Source organism: Sordaria macrospora, chromosome 2 (genome assembly GCF_033870435.1).
Source record: "Sordaria macrospora chromosome 2, complete sequence".
Taxonomy (NCBI): domain Eukaryota; kingdom Fungi; phylum Ascomycota; class Sordariomycetes; order Sordariales; family Sordariaceae; genus Sordaria; species Sordaria macrospora.
In genome coordinates, this window is record NC_089372.1 from 4906646 (window position 1) to 4930195 (window position 23550).

At 52.1% G+C, this 23550-nt stretch overlaps 2 protein-coding genes across 2 annotated transcripts; one reads left to right on the forward strand and one right to left on the reverse strand.

The window, feature by feature from the left end:
- Window positions 1–9578: 9578 nt before the first annotated feature.
- SMAC4_03223 (uncharacterized protein) lies at window positions 9579–12722 on the forward strand. Its single transcript, XM_066089908.1, has 4 exons — window positions 9579–10493; window positions 10586–11465; window positions 11520–11834; window positions 11916–12722. The coding sequence occupies exons 1-4, from the start codon at window positions 10462–10464 to the stop codon at window positions 12096–12098; spliced, it is 1410 nt and encodes a 469-aa protein (XP_065946240.1). The 5' UTR covers window positions 9579–10461; the 3' UTR covers window positions 12099–12722.
- Window positions 12723–20391: 7669 nt separating this feature from the next.
- Window positions 20392–23107, reverse strand: SMAC4_03224 (uncharacterized protein; the record flags this gene model as incomplete). Its single annotated transcript, XM_003349587.2, has 2 exons — window positions 20392–21991; window positions 22053–23107. 2 exons carry the CDS (start codon window positions 23105–23107, stop codon window positions 20392–20394), a joined length of 2655 nt encoding a protein of 884 aa, XP_003349635.2.
- Between the last annotated feature and the right edge of the window lie 443 nt (window positions 23108–23550).

The following is a 23550-nucleotide window of genomic DNA, read 5'->3' on the forward strand; positions in this document are numbered from 1 at the left end:
CTTCTTTCCACCCACACTTTTCTTTCTTTGTCTTGGCGATCGGTTGAAAGAACCTCTTTCGACTAACACAAGCTCCCCGCGCCAAGAGTGAACCACGTGGAGCTGTTACTGGGCGTTGTGACGGCCCTATGACTTTTTGTTTTTCGACGCTCGCCAGCACGTACGCCGGAGCGTTAGGTACTCATCCTCGTTTCCACGAGGACTTGCAATGGGTCGGGCTTTGTTCCAGGTGTAGGCTAACCTGACAATGTTGCCGTACCCAACAATTGGACTCGGTTGCCTTGATTTAGCGTCTGTACGCCGTAGCTTGCCCTTGTCCTGTCTTTGCCAAGATTATGTGCCCGTGATGAATTTCTTTCGTTAAAGTGGTGATGACGATGAACCTCGGGGATGGGCATGTCAGAAGCAGTGGCCGAGATAACAGGCCACATTATCCAAGCAGGACTTGAACAAATCCAGCCTAAGCATGGCCTAGTTTCCATAGCGTAGCAGTAATGTGACCGTGCTCGGAGACCTTCATTTAGATCGAAGGGTCCGGTCCCCCCATGGGCTCGATCTGTTCGCGCTCTCCTCTGTAAAATCCTTGGGTCCGGAAGCTCTCCGCGAGCCGGTAGTGCAGCAAGATTGGGACGGGTGGATCATGGGATCATGGTCCGGGCTGGGTAGGGTAGCTGAGGTTAGCGGAATGAGCGTAATAACGGTTATTGTGCGCAGTACCTTATCGACGATCTCACTGTGTGCCGGACCCAGAATCGAATGAGCACAAACCGTGGCTGTCGGCTTTTCGGACCACGACACTTGACAGATGTTTATAAGTAAGCTTCGAGGCGAATGAGCCGGAGGCTTTGAGGCAGAAGCTCACAGCTTCTAGCAAGCTGAATCTGGCAAGCAACCTGGACACGCGCTGGGGATTCGTTGGCTCGATAGGTACATCCAGCTAGAAGAGGAACCCAGTCTCTGGTCGCCGAGCCTGTAAGTATACCCCATGCTAGGCTGCCACTTTGGTGGCGCCTGCTGAACGAGCACGAAGAGCACCAAAGATGCAGATGTGGGGGGGGGGTGGGTGAGAACGTATTCGCCCTGGGACCGTCGAGCGCGGCTGTGAGATAAAACACCGGGAGGCGTCATGTCTCTTCTTCGGGTTTATAAGAATGGTACGATGCAGATAATCCAGATTCGAATCCCGCGTTTCTCATTCGCCCATGTGCCATGTGCGCATCCTTGGCATCTATTATCGAATTAGCACGTCGGCGCTGCCGTGGACCGATTGCGCGCCGGACCCTGGATTGCCTGGTGAACTTTGTTCTTTTGAGCCGGCGTCTGTTCTCCAGAAGCGACGTTTTGTTCTGTTCAGTTAGGCTGGTCTGTCGACGAGTTCTCGACTCTTCAGCAGCGGTGCTGAAAGCGCTTGCATGGCCCCATGTTCTTTTCTTCTTTTCTGGGTTTCGTTTCTTTTTACTTTTCTTGCCTACCGCCCAAGCTTCTAGAATGCGACTGGGCTTCTCGTCATCGCTGACTGATGGGGGGATTCGGATCTGCACGTGCAATTAATTGATTAGCGTCCATCTCGGGAATCTGACACTCTGCGATTTCTGGGCGTGCTGGAGAGGTGGGGGAAGGGGGGGAGGCTGGGGACCCATCGATTCGATGTCCCAAAGGGGCACGGCACCCAGTTCAGTGGCATGGCTCTGGAATAGCGTCATTAATGGCCTGTCAGCGAACCACCCCAACCTAATGTTATTCTGGTTTGTGGCCCGATGTTGTCATGCCCATATCTGTGTTGAGATGCCAAGGAAGATAGGTGCTTACCATTCAAATAGATGGAGCCTCGGTTGTCATCGCCCTGGCTGGCTTATCGGGATACCATCATTTATATCGCCGTGAGCTTTGTGTGATCCATTCGCCGAGTCGGTGCAGTGATCGTCCGAGTTGAAATTGGTTCCATTGTTGAACTGCTGTGTTGTATATATGTGGCCGCCTGGTCTTGTGAAAACTGAACCGCAAGCCCGCAACAAGCCTCGTGATCTCGATCCTGTTGACAAGCACAAGATGCCTCCATCTCGATCGAGAAGCAATGATACGTCCAAGATGCCAAGGTTGCAGCCCGTAGGAACAGTTCGCATTAGCGCTGTTGCAGTGGTGAAGAGACGGTGAGGTAAAGATGCCACAGACTCACGACGGCTGGGGGAAGTGGGACGGGGAATGGACTTCCTCTAGGTTGCCTGTCAGCCAGTTTCGCTCGATTCCTCTGTGGAGCTCCTTCTCATGCGTTAAATCCTTTCCGAGTCTGCCCTGCCCTGCCCTGCCTTCCGCTTGCCCTAAAAGTTGTCTAAAATCCAGCACCGGTGAGCTCCTGCCGCTTGTGAAGGCATTGACGCGCCACCGATACCACTCCGGCGGAGACGAAGAAGCGCTTGTGGAAAGACCAAAGGCCCTCAACTCCGCAAAACGAACTTCATATGGAAGCTACGATGGTTGCAACAAGGCAGGTGCAGATTTCGTGTGGCCTCGGGTCCATGGTTGGCGCCAAATCAGATTGCCCGGCACGCTTTCCCAACTCTGCGCCTCGTCAGTGTCACTTCCACTTCGCCGTTGGCTAAAGTCTTGGGTCTTTGTCGGAGTGGGGTTGTTGATGGGTTGCCTTGAGGCCCGCGGTTGATTATGGCCGTTGAGTTGAGTTGAAATTGGCTATCCAGAATTTTGGGGCAGAAACCCGAGTGTTTTAGCGTATTAGGCGTACTGTCAGGCTCTACTGTGTACAGGCGTACCTCAAGGACGGGACTGCAAAGAGGCAATGGATCAGCCCAGAAAGATAGAACCGTACCAACCAAATGCAACGGCGAGATAAACGAGACGGCGCTTGGCCCAATGAAGGAGTCGTGATATTTGGATCGGTCGTTGTTGGTGGAGTCCGTGCCGTCATTCATTTTCCAAGTTGGAGCTGACATTCCTATTTCTGGCCATTTTTCGCAGCGGCAATCGCACCCGAAAGCAGATCAATCGCGGTCCATCTCGACCATTGCCCAGCCCGTCAATGAAAGGTCGGTCTGAAATATTGAATCTGATCATGATCTTGCTACCCTGATAGGGGCAAAATTGACTGCAACGCTGCAATGCCATGCTTTCCGGCAAGCGATCCCGGCGCCGGCCAATCTGCCAATACATAGCGGCTCTAACACCTCCTTGCTGCGGTCATGGTTCCAATCCAGTAAAACCACTGGCCGTGTTGTTGTTGGCGCCGGTTGTGACCATGGTGGTCGTGGCACACAGCGACTGTCCGGGACGGTACATGTTGAACCCCAGGAGGCTGCCAGAAAGGAAGAGAAACGCTAGAAGATTGCTAATTTGATTTTGGCAGATACGCATTGGAATATCGAGTCCAAACCAGTCTGCCAGCTTCGCAAGGGAACCTCGCCGCGGCGGGGGGTATGGACCGCCCAAACCCCTAGAATGAGCTAGTTAGACTGTCCCTATCCCTTTTGAGCAACCATTTCGCCATTGGTGATGACTGTCGTCAGACAGGCAACAAAACAGGAAACTGGACTGCAGGCCTGTCATGGTCCTTGGGTGATCGCACTGTCCATCCCGCGACCTGGGGGACGGCCAAGGGGCAGATCTGCAGGGCAAGCAAACAAGAAAATCGACGTTTTTGATCTGCAAGATGATGGGCGATGCGAGGCCGATGAAGGTGGGTTTGGTGGGCTTTGACGCTCTGATGATGGAGAAAGGAGTCAGGAACTTGACTCGAGCCCGTCTCCATACCCGGATGAACATATACGCCCCGATTTGTAACTGCCGCTCAGTTCAAAGACAGAGGATACGCTTCTCCTCCATCTCGAAGCTTTACTGGCCCCGGCGTCGGACACTCTTCCTCCGACAATGGCAACGGGACCGCACATACAGGAATCTTGGGGTGCTGGCTCTTCAAGAGACAGGAAGTCACGGAACTGATGGGCGACCGGTACAATATTACGTACCTGTTGACCTTGTGTGCATACACTACTGAAAGTCAAAAGAAGCTTGATAGGAGACCGTAGCCGCCAAGTGACTTCGCATTTCCTTTTCGTTTGACGATCAGCTTCTTTTTCTGACACCGGTCGAGATTAACAGGCTGAACACTGAGCGGGGAACCCCTCGAGAAGAGAGCACCATTGGTGAGCGGATTTCTGGTAAGGCCACCCCATATGTTTCCCGCCCGCAGATACACTCCAGCCCGCCTGACTTTTGACACCGCTCGGATCTGCCCTTTCTTGTAGGACTGAGCTTTTTTGCTCAAACCCCGGCACCCATGTCAGCCACGCCCACGGAGTCGCAGGCCGTCCACTGCCACTGTGGCCCCCGTTCGATTATCGATTAGCGAGGCCCAAGCCATCTGGAATCCGGCCAATGGAATCCCTGCTCTAAAAATACGCTACTGAATGGCCTCAGGAGGAATGGCTGCACCGGGCCCCGCTCTTCCCTGCTCTCCTCGTCGACTACAGATCCCTGCCATTGCTCTGCCGTGGGAACGGTTGGGAGGCACGGGCCAGATCGATGTGCGATGTGATGTGCTCCATGTGCCTCTGCTGAGGTTCAAGCGTCACCTCAGGCTGACTCTCCACTCGGACAGTTACCGTGACGCTGGAAGCGGATAGGCTTGACAATGCAATGATGAGTGTTTGCCCAAACGGCGACACCTTCTCCGGAATTTGCCCGTGATACTCGTGGTACCTGGGTGCTGGTACCGGTACCTCTTCTTTTTCTGGGGCTTTCATGACCGTGAGAGCTTTCAGAGATTCGCACTTGTCGGCATGTGCTTGAGTGGGAACATCTTGGCGCAACCCGGAGATTCGGAGAGGTGGATGATGGATCGATCTGACATAAACCGAGATTCCCCCCACCGTACGTTCTGTACCTGTCCAGTAGGTACCTCTACCCTCTGCAGTATTTCCCCATACAGCCAACTGATACTTGATAGCCATGTTTAGCGCGAACCGTCTTCAGTTGTTCCCCTTCAGGTCGGCGACCTCCACCCACTGTTGAGAGGTGTGCATGATCTGCTGATATTCCACAAACACGTTGGCCTTTTGGCGGATAACCCTGTTGCTAGCAAACAGTGAAGGACCCGATACCCAGGCAGGTGGAAGTGAGCAACGCGGGTGAAGATATCTACTTGTGGGATGAAGGCATCTTCTTGGATTTGGGTACAAATCGTATCTCAGTATGTGAGTGTCGCCGTCTTTGACCCAAGTCTTCAGGTTGCTAACTGGTGCTTGTCTGTTTCAGTAGCAATCAAACCTCTCAAGACCCGGCATGACTTCACCGCAGAGTCCAAACTTTTTCGGGTTGATTACTGATTCTGCTCGTCACATATGAGTTGAGATTGATCTGGTTTGTCTTGAAACCGGCCCCGGCTAGCGCGATATTTGAATCTCGATTCGGCGCAACACCTCTCGAGAAAATATTAACGGAGATAACATTCTAGAACGACGGGAAATCTGGAACGAGTCTTTTAGCCAATATAAGACCGCTCTCAGTCCGATAAGAAAACCAGCTATCCTACAACGCTGGTCTGGTCACCAATTAAAAGGTCTTGAGACGGTGTCATTCGGGCTTTCGCGCCTAAAAGATCATCATTTCATCTGCTGTGTTTGGAAAAGGCTCGTCATTCGGGTGACCCTAGACAGCTTATGGTCACAGCCTGGGAAGCCGATATCCCTGGAGAACCGCCAAAACAAGTTGGTCAATTATCCCAGCCGACCCAACGGTCAAGTCAGAATCAGATTGCATGACTGACAAGGCCGCGAAACTCCGGGTCACGAGGCGTTTTTCCGCGAATCGACTGGCGACCTTGTTTGGTGGAAAGCGACCTTGCCCATTAAGTCCCGGGACACGACAAGATGCAAGAAGACGTACTGTATATGAGGCACAACATATGTTTATTCGACGTTCTTGTGGCCTGTTCTTTCCCAAGGGAATGCGACCTCGGTTGTCCGAAAACAGTTGTTGGCAATGGCCTCCTCTTCTGGAGCCTGTCTTCCACCCACGACCAATTGCCGCCACCGGCTTCGCATACGTATCATGGTTGCTGACCCAAACAACAGCCAGGGGTACAGCTGGCAGATTATCACAAACTCTGACAAGGGCTGCCATTTGCAAATTCGCATCGCGTTCCTGCACAGCATCTGCATGATGCACAGTGAAATAAGGATGTAGGTCACGCTGTGAAGCTCCCAACCCATCCACGGCACGCAATTGAGACCGGCGAAGCCATCCACAATGCCCGTCTTGTGACCACCCCGACAGGTGTGTCTTTTGCTGCCATTGAGGGTGGAACTGCTCATTAGCCCCAGACAAATGCCAAAGAATGCTGACATGTAGACAAACGAATGTGTGATGCCGCGATATGAACGCTGTGAGGAAGCAGGGGATGGGGATACTCGATCTTACAATACCGTACCGGTAACATACTTACTAAATTTGAGTCGATTTTGAGGATGTCCTTTTGCAACTTTGGTGGCCGAGGGTAGGCTCGAGGCACATGAAGCGCTGTAGCGCATTCGTACTGTACGAGCACAGCAGAAGGCGTGTACACGTGTACAGTGCATGTCATGGTCGAAAACCGGTACGTACTGTAATGGCATACTCACCTCACTCACCGCATTTACCAGGATCGCCGCCTGGTCCGTCGCCATTTTCACTTGTCGATACATCTCAGAAATCCCAAGCGCAGCACCAGGTCCCAGCACCCGCGTACCGTACAAGTGCAGTTCCTAACGATGTCGGGCTCAACATTGTAACGGCTCGACTGAGATCTTGCGAAAACCCCCCTTCCCTCAATCACCCATCCATTTGGGCTTCAGTTCGCGCTCGACGACAACGGAAGCTTCCCCCACTTCAATCTGGGCAATCTCACCCAGAGACCATCGATGATCATCAAATCTGGGCTGGGGCATGTTGGGTATCTGCGGTTTTTTTTTCTCCCGGAGTGATCGTCACTTTTCAGATGACGGTGACGCCTCTTTGGGAACCCTCCACTTGTTCTTCTCGTCGGTATTTCCATTAAAATCCACTCGTTCTCACAAGTTCTTCACCTTTACCAGGATGCCAAGTCCCAATCTCATCTCGCACATTTCATCACGGGTGGGCGGGCTGGCGGGATCGCACCTGGTTGAGACCGGCCGAGAAGCACCACTGACGTCGTAGGTATCAATCGGTCCCATTCCACCCCCGGGACGGCATGAGCATAGGAAAATCAAAGGGACCATCAACTGCGACGCCGTTATGCTGATTGGTATTCAGTGTTTTCATGCAAACCAAAGGAAATATGTCAAATTTGTTGGCTTTTCTTTGCATCTGGAGCGACATGATATTGATAGGGGTAGGGGGACATGATATCGCACACCTCCCAAGCGTCGACATATGGTTGGGACAAGACACCAACATGAAAGGCGAAGGATGACCAGCAAGCAGCGACGCTATAGACGACTACAAGTGCAAGTACAACATGGGGATATACGGTACGCAAAGTACTGTATGAGACACCAACGAGCAGCAGGACCGGGAACTCTGTCGATGAGGTTGTATCGGATCGTATCGGATCGCATTGTATGCACCATGCCTTACCCCCCCAGCCGATGGAAATGGATGTGCACCAGACGGGAGTTTTTGTATCCCCTCGTGCCGTTGCTCAGGTCAGGTCGGTCAGTCTCTGTTGTAAGAAATGGGCTGGGTTGGAAGCAGGATGCTTGGCCGCCTTCCGCCCGCCCTGTCGCAAGTCCCTTTTTTCTCCGACTCTTGTGTCATTCCGAACACACTCTCTCACAGCACAAGGCCGCACAACCACAGATTCTTGCCTTGCCGTGCTGCAGCTGCCCAGCTGCCCTTGTGCTTGTGAGTTTGTGATCCCTTCAGATTCAGGTTTGGCGCTGGCTGGCTCGCTGGCTCTGTTCTGAGGTGATTATTACAAGATCCGGTCCTCGTCCGCTTGTTGAACGGCGTCGCTTCTCAAAAGCGCTTGGTACTTTTTTACCCCCTTTCACTCTCCCGGGTTCCCCTTTTGTTGTCTTTGTGGTGTCACCAGTGCCATCAAGACAAATTGTGATATCCATTCGCCTGTCTACCCGTTTCTCGAATTTTTGTAACCGTCCACTTCACTTAGTGCGACGCGTCATCCAAGCAAGCACAGGACTGTCACCGGCAGCGAGTGTAGTTCTTAGAGGCTTTCGTGAACGGTTCTCTGTTCAACTATTGGAAAGGTACAAATAGCCTTGAGCGTTTGCGCAGAAGAAGCTTGACAACATAACAATTCCCACTGAATGGATCGGAAACATCGGCCATTCCAGCTGGCAAGTAGGGAAACAAGGTGAAGCGAAGGGGGTACAGAAAGGCTAAAAGCCACTAGAAGAAAGTGAGTCCTAGGTAATAAACACACATCAACGACGGGAAGGTGGGAAAAGCCCCAACGTTCTTCGCCAGGTCTACATCCGTCACTCCACCATTCATCGGCCATCTCAGCCATCCCCCATCGAGTTGGATTCCTGACGCTAGCTAGTAATTCTAACCATTCAGCCAAACTCCCCACCGAGGAGAGGAGGGACGGTCCCATGTACATTCGCCCGATCTGCGACATTGAAGACGGACGGCACAAGCCTAGTGCACGCCTTGCTTGGCTCGATTTCGGTTCCCTCTCAACCCTCGCAATTCCCACAGCCACGGCACGACACGACAGCCCAGAGGAGAACAGACAAGAGACGGCTCCATTGCCTGGCAAGTGGTGAGGGTAAGGTAGGTAGGTTGTACGTACCTACTCCTTTTTGGGATGTACCGCCTTTCGCGCCTGTACCTCGTGCACTTGACCCAAACAGGCCAAGTAGAGAGACAATGGGTCCAGCAGCTTTTACAGCGGAAACCAGAGAGCGGCAGGGGTGTGTGCTCTTTGCACTTGGCTTGAATCCTTCCATCCCAGGTTCCATTCCCAGATTCCTGACCCATTCCCGTGGAATACAGGTACACCTTTTCCCACTAAAAAAGGTACAGGTAGCCGGCTCACCACGCAAATCCACAGCTGAACAAGTGTGGTGGAAGCGGTGCCTGATTCCTTGACGGACAGGAGCGTCCCTCGGCCTTTCAACACCTCACCTCAGGGAACGGGCATCTGTCATCCACCGGCCATCCACTAGCCGCAGAAGTGCAGGACGGGACGCAAACCCAGACCCAGCAGATGGAGGCAGCGAGTCCCGTCGAGTGCTGCAGCATCTCCCCCCAGTGCGTTCAATGCATCCACAGCAAGTAGCGTCGAGTAGGTAGCGTAGGGCCACCTGAATCCACTTGCACCCGGACCTGTGGTGCACATTGCCCGGTGTTTCCTTCCAAACGACCCCTGCTGGAAGCTGCTGGTGCCCGTCTTCCACTTCCTGCCCGCTCTTACGCCAAGGTACCTTACTGGACCCCCTCCCCCCCTGCTCCATCGCTCCCAAGTCCCAAGTCCCAGGTTCCTTTTCCCCCATCCCCCCAGTCTCCCCCGTTGGCAGCCCATCCCCCATTCCCCTGGACCCCCCTTCCCGGCCTCCTTCCCCCCCCCCCCATGCGGCTACCGTCTTAAAAAGTCACAAAAAGACAAGAACATCTCGTTCGCTCGCCACCACCTTACCTGCATGTCCATCCGTCCCCTTGGGTTCCAACATTGACGACTCAGGCTGTCACTTCTGGCCCGGAAATACTGACAAAACCCCGAATCCTCCTCAGCGGTCCCCCCTCCCTCAATCTTGTCCCATCCCATCTGGCTCCCATCTGGCTCCCATCTGCAATCTCCATTCCTGCCATTCCAGCAGCTGGTCGCAGTGGACGTTGCAGTCTCCAATCTTAACTCGACAGAACATCAGTCCGTCCGGGTGGGTTTTCCAACTTTTGCATCGATACCGTACCTACTACATACAAGAGACGGAAGCAGAACAAAGAGACTTGTTACATACATACCTGACCGGACCGAAGGCGTGGCCTCTCTTATCCACTCGTCACCCAACTCCATCTCGATCCCGTTCAGATCTCAGATCTCCCAACCTGAATTGAAGAGCCCAGACTGAATACCCACCACCCACCACTGCGATTCGGCCTGTGCACCTCCGCCTGACAGCCACCACCACGCAATCTTACCACCTCCACGGCCATTCAGCATCTTTTTGTCCTTTCTCAACTCTTCACCAACACACTCCATTGCACGACCAACTACTACTACCACCACCGGCGACGCACTGTTATATTCTTGTCTACTCGGTACCTATTGTGCCCTTATAAGAGTGTATATCCGCGAGCGATACCAACGGACTGTCTCTCCGGTCCGTCCCGCCCTTTACGCCCACCGATAGACCTGCTGCGTCTCTTTCATCCCGTCTATCCTGGCCTCTCCGAGTCAGATGCTAGTTTGAGCTAGGGGTGCTCTGCTTTGGGTCATCGACGCCATTTATTTTATTAAGACCCGCTATGGAAGCGGGCGATTCTGCTGCTAGGCAAAGGTGCGTCTCTTCCTTCTCACGTCAATCCGCCATCGGGTTCTTGTCTTGCATAGTCGAGCCGTTGGGTTAACATTTTGTCTTCTGCTACCTAGCGGGATCCTGTCTGCCACCACTACTCGTGAACACTTTGATCCAGCACGACCATACAACAGCAGAAGCAGCAGAGAAGGCACAGCGATGGCGACGGCAACATTGATCAACCCAAGCTCCCAATACCACTCGCACTCATTTTCCCACGGCGCCTACCACCCTTCGTCGTCCACAAGCATTCCCGGCATGATTTCGCCAGTAGATTCCCGGCGGACGTCCGACGAGTCGGAGAACCCTCACCGACAGTCGTTGCCTTCCATTTCAGAAGTCATCTCGGGTACCAAGCCGACCTCCTACCCTCCACATGCCCCGACGTCACTGCCGCCATCCCAGAGTCTTCCTTCGCCATTTGCACCATCTGGGCCGCCACGAAGTTACGATGTTGACAAGCATCCTTCGCCAAGGGCGCTGCATCCCAGCTCGGGCTTCCCCCGCCCTGATCCTTTACCCGCCTTCTCCGATCCCGCAAGACCTTCATTGTCCAGCAGGCCGCCTCCGCCTCCCCCGCTGAATACATTTCCCACACACCATCAGCATCCCTCGCCACCAGTGAAGCTTGAACAAATGGAGGTTGACCAAAGGCATGCCGAGGCATCCCCAATGAGTGCCGGATATCCCCACCATCCTCCAGGACACCCAGCGGGACCCCATTACTCGCAAACGGGACGTCTTCCTCCTGGCCAACTACCGTTGTCGGCTTACCCTGTTTCCCCCAGGCATAGTGGACCCGGACTGCCATCACCATACGAATCGCAGCACCGACCGCCTATGTACCCAGAGGAGCAAGAATATAGGCATGGTCATGCTAGAAGTACCGAATACAAGTCTACCTCGGAAAGGTCTTTGCCGGACTGGTCGTCTTATGGGGAGATGATGTACATGGTAAGTGTGAAACTGTAGTTGACTCGTTCACTTTTTCCACGTCTAATAATCAAGAATAAGCAGATCGCGCACGCTGGGCGCACCGTTTATCATTTCGCTGAAGGCTACGGCGCCGCGGCACGGGAACAACAAGGACAGCCGCTTCCATCAAGACTACCAACCGAAAGCGAAATCTCCGTTGTCATCGACAGCGCAGTTGTCGCTGTCGAGAATCTGAAGAACCTCCGACACCTCATCGCCCAGATCAATTCGGAACGGTCGCGAGAGAATGGCGGACGCAAGTCTGGAGCGGAAGACGATGATGTTTCCATGTATGGTGACGGCATGGGAAAGCATTCATCCTTCAACGAAGTGAAGAAAAGGCGTGGCGTAAGTTGTTTTGTCCCAACTTTAGAGCCTGGTGCAAAGAGATGGAAACGAGCCTGAAGCTTACACATTTCTGTGATACAGCGTGCAGCTCCTCCTGGAAGATGCCATAGCTGCAACAGGATCGATACTCCCGAATGGAGGCGCGGCCCAGACGGCGCGAGAACTCTCTGCAACGCCTGCGGCTTGCACTACGCCAAGCTTGAGCGCAAACGACAATTGGAACAACGATCCATCCGACCCAAACCCACCGACGATCGACACTAGATTTATAATCCGGCAGAAAAATACACCCACGGCGGGCATTCCACCCCAGTCTCGACAAACTCGATTGCAGCCATTGGCGCCATGTGTGCCGGTTACATCGAAGATACTTGTCGACTTGCCTCATATCTGCAGCGTGCAGACGGTACAGACGCTTTCGAGTCACGATTTATCTTCCAATTTGTTTTAGCAAGCCTTCTTTTATCTTGGGTCCTATGTTGTCTTTTATACCCGGGGTTCTGGTTTTGGGGTTCTGGGCTTGGTCTGGTTGCGGTTCTAGGCGCAGCACAAAGAAGGCAAAGGTCCGGGCATATGAGGGGATCTGAGATTTTGTTCAATGAATCAACGCAAAAGCCCTTGTTTATTCTACATCTTGAAAAAAGCTGTGTATACTTTATACCCCTTCTCCACCGCTGTTTTCCAGAACCGGTATATAGGTGCGACTTCGTTTCGCACAAATTCAGGCTGAAAGAGAGAGGGATCTGCTATAGAGCTAACAAGGCTTATGCGGCTTCTTTCTCGTTACACTATCTGCATACACGAATCTGCAGTTCCAATCTGTTTCGCTATTCTGGTAAAGCAAACATCAGAGTTCATGGCATCTGGCATGGCGTTTCGTGCCCGGTTGTTTACGCGGATTCCTCGGCGGAACCCGTGATCTTGGGTACATCAGGACCGAGAGAGGAGCGGTCGCGAAACAACGGCCATTCTGGCTTTTTCTACATTGAATACCTTCCTAAAAATTCCTTTGAAAAAGTTGCGTCCTTGCCAGTACGCAGACGGGACCCAGTACCCGTGCCACGCTATTGTTTTTCTGCGTTGTATTGCTCTGTGGCGTCGATTAGGTTTTTATTTGCTTGCCTTCTTTCCGTTTCCACGCACACCGGACGGAACACGATCTACAACAAGCATGTCTACCCAATAACCATGCCGGAGTGCGAGATCAGCGATCAGATGATGTGGCTTAATCTAGCGGTAGGGCTTGGATACGAGGGCAAAGAAAGCAATCCTTTTGTAAGGTATCTTTTGACAAAGGGCGGAAAGGGTCGGTTCCTTCCATGTGGGAAATCAACCTGTCGGGCGCGTTAGCAAACGAAACAAACACGCATTTCACACGCACACACGACAAAAACAAACACAATACGGGCAGGACGGGCTGGACGGGTCACAGTTATGATGAGGCTTGCAAGGCTTGTAAGGCTTGTAAGGCGTAAAGCCATGGCCATGGTATGCAAAATGGCATGGCAAAATACAAGGTTTAAGCCTACGTGGCGGCTGGGGATCAATGGACTTGGGAGGTATCACATAAAAGTGTGCTAGGTACCTACTTTAACAACCTCAGCCACTTCTTGTTAGGCAAAGAGTGAAAGGTTGTAGGGTAGATGGCATGACAGAAGAGATTGGTTCTTGTATGGGCGGGCAATAAGAGCAATGAAAAAGAAAGAAAAGAAGGAATCTTCAAGAGTTGATAACAAGTTGTTTGTTGTTTAAATCTACATAACTCTATATACCGCGCGCAAAGTCCATGTTAACCGCTCATCGCTACAGGTAGGTAGCTACTTCATCTTGTTACATACTGATAATACAAAACACTCGTAACCATGGAACTTCTATGCGGGGAAACGATGATGACATCTCAAAACGTTGCTTACTTGCTTCCTTACTATCTATATCTCTTGTCTACATGTACGTGTGGTAAGTAGTGTGTATGTACAAACATGTCCACATGTCGACATGTCCATACTACCTAGAATAATGAATTCTAGAAAAAACAAGAAAAAAAAAACAAGGGGTAGAGCAGGTAGGATAGAAGCGAAAAGCGATAAAGTCATGTAATCATGTAATCAAAGGGGATGATGGAGGGATCGATCGACGTTTGCGATTGTGTCTCTTCTTCCGTTCCCTTGTCTACATTACATGTAACATGGCCAGTCAGTCAGTCAGCCTAGGTAGCTTAGTATGTAGCGTAGTGTGCCCGGAGGGCCGGGGACCGAGACCTAGACCGGGGATGGAGAACTGGGAAAGTCGGGGACGGGGGAATGGCTCTGAACACTGGGGAACCGATGGAATGCAAAGATTTGAGTTGTTGATACTTACCTCCGGAAAGATCGCGGGAGTGGTAAGTGGAAGTTGAAGTGGAAAGGGAAGTGGAACTTGAGCGAGTAGGATGGGATAGGCAAACTCAACTCAACAAGGTTCAAAACAAAGGGGGCTGACTGACTGGATGAAAGGAAAAAACCTAAATCTATACACATGGCGGTAAGGATTCTGTCTAGTACGCCCCTACGACTATCTACATAGCAAAAAGAATGCGGAATGTGTTTTTTTGTTTTTTTTCGGGCCGTGAAAAAAAGAGTGAAATCGGCTCGCTTGGCCGTCCCAAGGAGCGTTCAGATATGTAGAGGTAGAGATGGGCGGTGGCGGCGTATAGTATTGTTAGGTATCAATCAATCATACAGTGAGGTTGACAGACCGGCTGTGGTTCGAAAACCTTGAATCTGAGCGGCAAATTTGGTTGTTATCATGTCGTTATATCAAGTGGGTAGGTAGGTATACTCCATGTTAAAGCGTTGTCGTCAGGTTGTATAAGTGTAGCAGATCGTGGAAGTCAAGGGGGGGGCTTGTTGAGGGGACAACAAATCGTTCACAACTACAGTCAATTTTGGTGATTGTATACACGGTTTTCGTGAAAATGGGAGAAGTGAGTGAACAAGGGCACCCGTGTTCGAAAATTTGGCTAGAGGTCATCCTGGGTGAGGTCCCTATTGTGTACATCAGACTGACTCCTTTTGAGCAGGCAAGTTTACCTAATCAACGCATATTTGAAAAATAGCGAGAGCAGGTAGATGGATAGATACACGCGAGAAGTTTGAGGGTGTTAAACAGTTCTGCTTTTTGTCGTCTGCGCTTCATTAAAGTCAGGTCTGTCAGCAAATGTATTCACCACTTCCCCCCACCATTCGGCCCCGGTAATCAACCCCACCTTTTCTTTTTCTTGCCCGTTGGATCATCCCAGTTTAGGGCCAAGTCAGGTCAGGTAGACATGCGTTGTTGGAGGTCGGCTTATGTGCTGGGCGTACCGTACACCACTGCGTGCGTTGTGATCAACGGGTACACAGCTTTTAAGGTTGGCTGCCGCTTGTACTGTGTTCTACCGACTGTGTAGGCGGATTGGTAGGTACCTGATATTCTTGTATTCGCATGGTCGTCGAGGGTCGGTGCGCAAGAAACACTTGAGTGTCTGTTGTCTCGTGATAGATCTCAATCTTGAACCGTGCTTTATCATTCCAAGTTTAAACTCTCGTGTCCGGAAAAGGGCGACGTGAAAGGGTAATTGAGAGTAGTGGAGACAGGAACCAAGAGACTCACGAGTGTACATTGTAACAAAGAATAAGTAAGGAACTGCGTGGTGTAACAAGGATTTGGCCAACAAATGAATTGCATTCAGCCTGTCCCACATACCAATTTCACCTTTCCTCATGCCGGCCTCCGTCCTCTTCGAGATCCAAGATCCATCCCGTTGTACCCTCGTCAGCTATTTTGCGCTGTCTCGGTACCCCTAGCCGCCCTTTGTAACGCTTAAAGCACGAGAAGCATTGAGAAACAAGAGCACGCACCGTGAAACACAACACAGTGCTTGATATACACACCAAGTATAGTTTGGAGTACCTCTCATCCTTGATGATGTAACTTCCCCCAGACTCGCACAACGGTTGGTTTCCCGCCAAGCTGCTGCTCCCCTGGCGCAAGGTGAAGAACTAAGGAGGATACTGTGCTGTATGTCGCCTGGTTGCATGGCGAGGAGAGATGCGATGACAAAATGTGAGTGTCGCTTGACAACACATCATTGGAGCCCCTAGGCAAGCTTCCGGACCCTTATCCGCGATATTGAAGGGGATTGGAGGGGGTCCAGTAATGATTCTTGCACACCCGCTGTATTTGGCACCTTTTAAAATGCTTCCAGGGACTTCTCAGCCAAGGTGGGCAGAATGTTAATGGCCCCGATGTAGTCGCCCCCATTGTTTGTCGCTATGTAGTAGATCACTTTGGATATTTTGGTACCAACCTTAGCCACGGCTATTTCACGACGGACATAGATTAGCCGATGAGATAGTGGTCGTTGCCTTAACTCCCTGTTTAGATCAAATGTGCAACGTGGAACGCCAACGATCACCATCGTATGTCAACTTGTCGGACTTTGGTTTGTTACATAGTTGGCCTGTCAAGATATGCTGAAGGATGAGAGGTGAGGCCAGGAAGGTCGTTGTACATTGTGCAAGGACACAAGCATGATAAGGCAAGAAGACGAGTGATGGGTCAGCCGAGCCGAGTGAGGCTCTTGGATTCTTTGCAACCCGACCTCCCGCCTTTGTTCTCCAATAAGAGATGCCCACCTGGGGATGCAGGTACTCCATGGGCAACACACCACCGCAGCCAACTTGCCGATCGAGGGACGACGGGATGTGCGGGAGCAATAGATGGACTGGATGTCTTTGGCCACCAGTTCGTCTTCGGCTGCTTATAGGCGGGAGAGGCGGGATAAGCGGGACAGACGGGACGGGAATGGTATGTAAGGCGACAAACACACCTCAGCTTGCATGTTCTGCTCACAGCCCGATTGTGACTTGCACCGGCCCGGCATCGAGGGTGGACTAGAGCCAGTAAACTTGTTCGGTTGGTATGCGTGCACTCGGGATCTCGACCCCATTGTCTGACGTGAGAGAGCAGTGACACCGAAGAATCGGGAACCGGCGCCGGCACCGGGAAGCATTAACTGTGTGGTGATAGGTTGTGTGGCTTGGGGGAATGGAGAACAAACTTGGAAGTGAGCGTATATACACGTAATAGTAACGAGCAACAAAATGGATGGCACACGGGTTGAGGATCAGACAAACGGTCATGACCTCAGTAACAAAGGAAAAGGAAAGGAAAAGGCATTTGGTTGCCAGCACTCAAGCGTTGACGTTCCCCCCCCCCCCCCCCCCCCCCCCCCCAAGGCGGCCCCCTCCTTCGAGTGTGTGCAGACGGGTAGGTGCATTATCACCCATCATCACTCCCGTCCATCACCAGCGACCATCCACCAAGCATCGTAATGAGAATGATGAAGTTGAGACACTAGGTTGTTTTCGTAAGTAATCGACACTCGACCAACTTGGGGAGATTGAAGGGAAGGAACAAAATCTGGCGAGAATTGGGAGAGACAGAGAGTCAATCGTGAACAGAGCAACGCACCTTCCCTTCATGCTCAGTACTTACCTAGATACCGTACCTACCTCAATGTTAAGGCAGGAACGACTCCGGAAATTTCTCCGCGTCTGAGGGAACAATTGATAAAGTGTGCTCTATGACGTATTAGGGCAGGGCAGCACAGAGCAGGGTCGCCCGACGATAGACCACCAGGGCTTCCTGCCGGTAAATGCACTTTCATTTTCTTTGCCCTCCAGCCTCTTTCCCTGGCAGACCACGATGCCACTTCTCACATACTTGCATGACATGGCGGTTGGCGAGTTCAGTTGGTTCCCGAACTGGTTTCAGCCGCTGCAACCTGGCTGCAACCTGCTGCGGCCGTCAACCACCCACTTCATTTCCTCAAATCCTTCTAGATTCATGCCAAAGAAGCAACCAAGAGAACCGTGGGTGACCATTCTTCTGTGTCTTTGCTAATCGGCCGACCTGAACACTCCATGAGCCTCCGTCGTCGTCGTCGTCGTCCACACCAAGAAACATTATCCCACAAGTCTATGACCGAGACATTCACGACTCAGGGGCAGTCGCTCCGGACAAGAGGTAAGGGGGAGGTTTTACCTTTCCACCCATTTCTCAGTCGTCGGTTCGGGTCCAAGACACGCTGGCCATTTCCATGATTGGCTTTTTACCAATGATTCAACGCACACACCGCGTACAAACCGACACTGACAGACCTTAGGGGTCCTTTTGACCGACGATGGATGCGAGCGCTATGCTACACCGCTTCGCTGTCATCGACCACGTGCCTGACACTTGTCTGTGTCTGCCATGCACTCAAATAATCCGATCATTCTACATATTGCCGCTTCAGAACATCTCGTTGTGCTATTGGGTCACAATCGTCGAAGCTCTTATGCAAAAGGTGTTGTTGATGAAGGAGTCGGCCTCGGGCGGTGCGGACACTATCTGGTCGATCAAGGACAAAATCAACAAAAAGCACGATCGAGTCCGGATCCAGATCGACTGACTCAAGTCTTCGGCCCCAACCAACCGGTGTCAACAAGAAACATGGCAGAAGCTCTGTCATGTCTCACCAGCCAGCGTTGACAGGACCCTGCTTGCCGATCCTTTGAAGCCATCAACCTTGCAATCCCCAACGGAAATGCAGTCTTCACCATGGTCATCTTCAATATTCCCTCCTTGGGCCTCTACGATTGGACATGACAACAAAAAGGGCGGCTCTTGATCGCCAGGGGGGCCATGTGCTCGGCTCGATCCGGACGTCTCACACTCCTTTTCCGTGGCTTTTCCGTATTCGACACCGATGCGCTTCGGTCTCCTCCTAGCGCTCGCCATGTAGGTGAATCTACCAAAAGCAATATTGTCCAAGTCTGGCCTATACCCCGATTGCACGTGGGGTTTGCCGGTGGGCCCATCCAGATCTGCTAGGGCACTTATCAACTCGTACTAGGTGCGCTACTCCGTGGTGTGCTTGAGGGGAAGGATTTTCAGCGAGGCCGATAACTTCTCCGGCGGCTGTCTGTCACACATAGATCGACAACCGAAATGTAAGGTTTGGTATCTGTTCTCATAATCGCAGGGCATGGAGCGGGCTTCGGACATAGTTTCCTATGGTTCGTTTTGCCTCATGTCTAACATCGGATCGAGACACCCAATCTATCACTCCGAGCCTTCGACTCAGGAGAATCCTTACAAAGTTTTGCACTCAATATGCATATCACAGCCAATGTTCCTCCGATTTCCCAACAAAGCGGTAAGGGTGTCGGCCTGTTCCAAGACAGATGGCGGCTCGGCCACATTTGTGAGCCCTGTTCTTCGTCCAACAAAGCAGACTTATGCTACATCCCGTAAGGAATTTACATCACCATTAAAATCTAGAATGCCATGTTTTCTGCGCGTTAAGATGAGATCGTCCCCGCGCTAACTTTTCCTTGGATCTCGGTTTTCTAGACGAAAGACAACGGAGCTTAGAAGAGCTATCCGCCGGGAACGGAGTGGAAGGTCTGAAAGGACCCTGAACACAGGATCTCATCTCGCATACCTTATACGGACCATCGCTCCAATGGCATTGCCAAGATGGGGAGCTGAGAGCCCCATGGTCTCCCGGGCGAGGCGCCACGTCTCAACTTCAACCTCCCCATTACATTGTCAGCTCTGTCCGAGATATACAGCGCCTGCCACCGTGGGATGATGGAGTTCAACTACCGGCCGAAGGAGGGAAAAGTGAACTAAGATTGACGGCCAGTTACCTCATCTGATCCGTCTTCTTGAAGGGCCCTTCCAAAGATATTCGAATCCTGGCACCCACGAGGCACGATCGATTAATGAAGTGGTTGCTCCTTTGGCGGTGGCTGCCGCGTGTTATCGTTACCCAAGCCATATCCGTCCCTGCCTCTCTGCATCTGGAAGCATTGTCCAGCAGAGTTGAGAGCGTCATGTCAACTCTACAGCGCCATACTTCCCGTGGCCCTTGCCATGTGCGCCGTCCATGTCCATGACGGGGATGTTAACTAACTGGTTTCTATTCAGGCTTGCTTCTTCCTGCAGGAGATTGACTTCTCTCCATATTGTCTCAGGGTCCTTTTTACTCACGGGACTGTCATGCATGCATGCAGGCTTTCACAGTGCGCCTGATCATGTGCCTGGATAGAGAGGTACCACCAACAATGGATGGCATGGTAGGTATTGAACTAGTATGAGAGAGTCAGTGGAGACTGTGCTGGGCTGGGAGGAAGGAAGAGGTCGAAACGGAGCAAATACCGTACGGTGCTGATACGAAAACGGACGGTAATATTACCAGGATTTTTATGCGAACTTGCGCCTCATGCTAATTTTTTCTAACCTCTCCGAGTCACTACGCGTTAAGACTAGTGATTTCTGAAATTGCCGAGTCGCGATAACAAACTTCGACAATGTGGTCTTCATTTTCAGTTAACTAGTAAACAAGAAAATCAAACAACCCCATCGTCCAATCCAGGGGGGTCGTGGGTATCTAAGCAGAACAAAGGATGTTGCGCGAAAAGAGAAGAATAGCGACAGTAAAGCAACAATATAACTCCATGAAAGACGAATTCATCAAGTCATGATATCAAGCATAAGCTCTCCCCTCCGTCACAATCCCCGCTCTCCCGGCAACAGAAAAGCCACAATGTCCAATCCCCACCTGCGTCGCCGTCGCTTCTTCATTGTGACCTGCTCCTCCTTTTTCTACCACTCCCCACACCAACGGCCTCTTCCAGATCTCCGTAGTATTATCATTAGTACCGGAAGCCTCAGGCACACCACTAAACACCACACTCCTCCGTCTTCCCTTTCCCTTCCCCTTCTCGTCGCTAGAAACAAAATGACACTGAGCGCTGATAACAGCACTACAACTTCCTCCAGGCAATGCCATTGGGTTTCCAAGTAGTATCGGTAGTACCATGTTCTTCTCAACAGGTGGTGGTGGTGGTGGTGCCTCGGTGGTGACTCCAGATGCAGGGGTGAGTTTGCCACTAGGAGTAATAATAGTAGTAGTGGTTGTTGTTGTTGATAAGGTAGAGAATTTAGGAGTGGATGTCCTAAACCCCAGCACCATGGTGAATGCGAAAAGTAGAACCAAAAGGCCGAGAAGAGTGGTGAGGCCTACGCCGCTTGTGAAGAGGGCTGTTGTTGTTGCTGTTGTTGTTGCTGTTGTTGTTGCTGTTGTTGTTGCTGTTGTTGTTGTTGTTGTTGTTGTTGTTGTTGTTGTTGTTGTTGTTGTTATCACTTCCTCTCTTTCCACTCCTTCTGGTGAAGGGGTGGCAAGGTGCAAGGCACCGAAACTCTGACTCATCACGAACCCCATGGCTGAAAAGACAGCTAGCAGAAACCATGACACGGGCCGGGGAAGGGTGAAATAGAGAGAGGTCGTCTGCGAGCTGTCGGGGTCGATGTCGAGGGCTGAGGAGGAGACGCGGAGTGGTCGTGCTTGCAATTTTTTCGAACTGTGGTCCTGGTGACCGGAGTAGAAGAGGGAGGATTCGTGCGAGAGAAAGTACGTCGTCAAGAGCGGGTTAAGGGCAAGGTAAAGCGCTGAAAGGAGGAGATGGGGGAGGGAGGAGATGATGATTGCGGCCCATGCTGGAATCGTTATTTGTGTTGCTGCTGTAGGTAACTGTTGGTTCAGGGGAATAAGTGGCTCGTTTTTCGCTAGAGACGAGTCTGGGGAGGAGGAAGTTAAGTGACTGTTCCCAAATGGCGAGAGACCATTTCCATCATCATGCTTGATAGAAAATGCCAGCGCAGCAGCTGTAGCGCCCGCGCAGATAGCCCATGCTAATCCCGTGATGATCCAGCGTGGTAGAGAGGGGGCCTGGAACCAGTAGTGGCGTTTAGGCACCCAGTGTTTTGGTTGGCTCGCGCCGGACGCCCAGTTGCCTTGCTTGACGTCGTCTTTGGAGAGGAGGCAGGCTCCGCGGGTGATAGGATCGGGATCGCTGAGAAAGGAGGTGACGGCGTCTCCTAGGGTGACGAGCGGGGTGAAGGATGGTCCTCGCTTGAAGAAGATGAGGACGGAGGTGAGAGAGAGGATGATGATGAGGTTGAGGAGGACGGTGATGCCGAGGAGGGAGCCATAGACGTTGAGTTGACATGTTGGCTGGGGAGTGTCGGCGGTGATGGTTCGGGTTGATTGGGCGGGGCCGGACGGAAAGATTATGGAATTAGAACTGGGGCCGTGGTTAGCATTGTGAAAGACCCTAGCGTTCTCGGAAAGAAAGGTGGACTCACATTACTTGCGTAGAGATGGCCGTTAGAAGAATGAAAACGGCTAAGAGACTCCTGTTCTTTGCAACATACCCCAGATTTCGAAACGACGGTATCCCGATATCCAGCCATTTCTTCCTCTCATGCGCCGCCGTAACCTCCTCCCTCGTAGGACTGCTCAGTACCTGGAACGTATAGTTTGCCCCCGCCAACAAGATAACCCCAAGAATGTTGATGGCAGCATGTACCCCCCAATCGATCGCCGAAATAGTCGAGCATGAGCCGTCGTAGATGACGATCCTCCCCTCGAAGACATCTTTCCCCTTCCATGCCGCCAGAATCACGAAGCAAATGATCCCTACCAGCAAAATCAGCCCTGCCAAGAAAGCGTTCAATCCAACGCCTGCCCTCCACCCTGCTGTCCACCTCTTCCACCTCCTGCTTCGACTTCCTCCCGTTACCGCGCCACTCCACCTCTTCCACCGCGACCCTGTCCCGGGAAGTATGTACCTCCTCTCCTCGTCCCCGCCCGCCACACCTCCATCCTCTCCCCAAAACCCTAGCCTCTCGCTGCTCGTCTCCGAAAGCACATCCTCCAGAATACCAGCTCTCGACTCATGCGGCCGATGCTGATGCATCATATCCACCGCTCTCTCGCCCAGCTTGCCCCCGTTCCTCTTCCTCCTCGCCACCATCTCCGGTGTCTCGCCGCGTAGATAATTGATGACATAATCAGGAATCAGGTCCTGGTTGACCGACTCCACGTCTTCTTCCCGTATCCGTCTCGGGTCCCAAGTTGCTCGGCGGGCAAAAGTGGGACGCTCTGGTCCGCCGCCGCCTCCTCCACCACCTCCTCCAGCAGATGAGACGGTCCCCGTTCGTGTCGTCCGGGTCGCTTTCGTCGCTCTCGTGGGTGGTCGGCCGGAAAGACCGGTGAAGGAAAATAAGCTGCTGGCATCGGTGGCTATGGATTGGAAGGGCCATTGGATTAGGGAGCGGTGGCGGCGGCGTTCTTGGATGAAGGAGCGCTGGTTTCGAACGACTTGGGAGGAGGAATTTGAGGGAGTGGAACCCTCCATTATACTCTCCATTCTTTTCAGAGGATGTGTTGTTGGCTGCTTTGTAGCAGCACTACTTAAGTAACGAATGTAATAAGCACTGAGGCTCAACGAACGAGTAAAAGATGATCACTATCGAGATGATGATGATGCGAAGGAGAGCCTCGAGGAGGAAGAGTGACACGGTATGACACTGGTCATAAGGCGCGCGTGTTGAAATTCTTGGTTGGTTTGCTTGGAGGATATCTGAAACGAGGAGAGAACGTAGGCTCTAGCCGTCATGATGGGCAACAAGGATAAAGAGAGGGAAAAGGGTGCGGGAAAGGGTCAGTGGTAGGTATGAGTCTTGTATCAGACCTTGACTGGGTTGTCGTCGAGATGCACGGTAACGCAGGCATAGACGGTAGGATCGCTTCTCGCACCATGGTAGGTCAAGCACACAGAGTGACGAGAGAGAGCGTCTT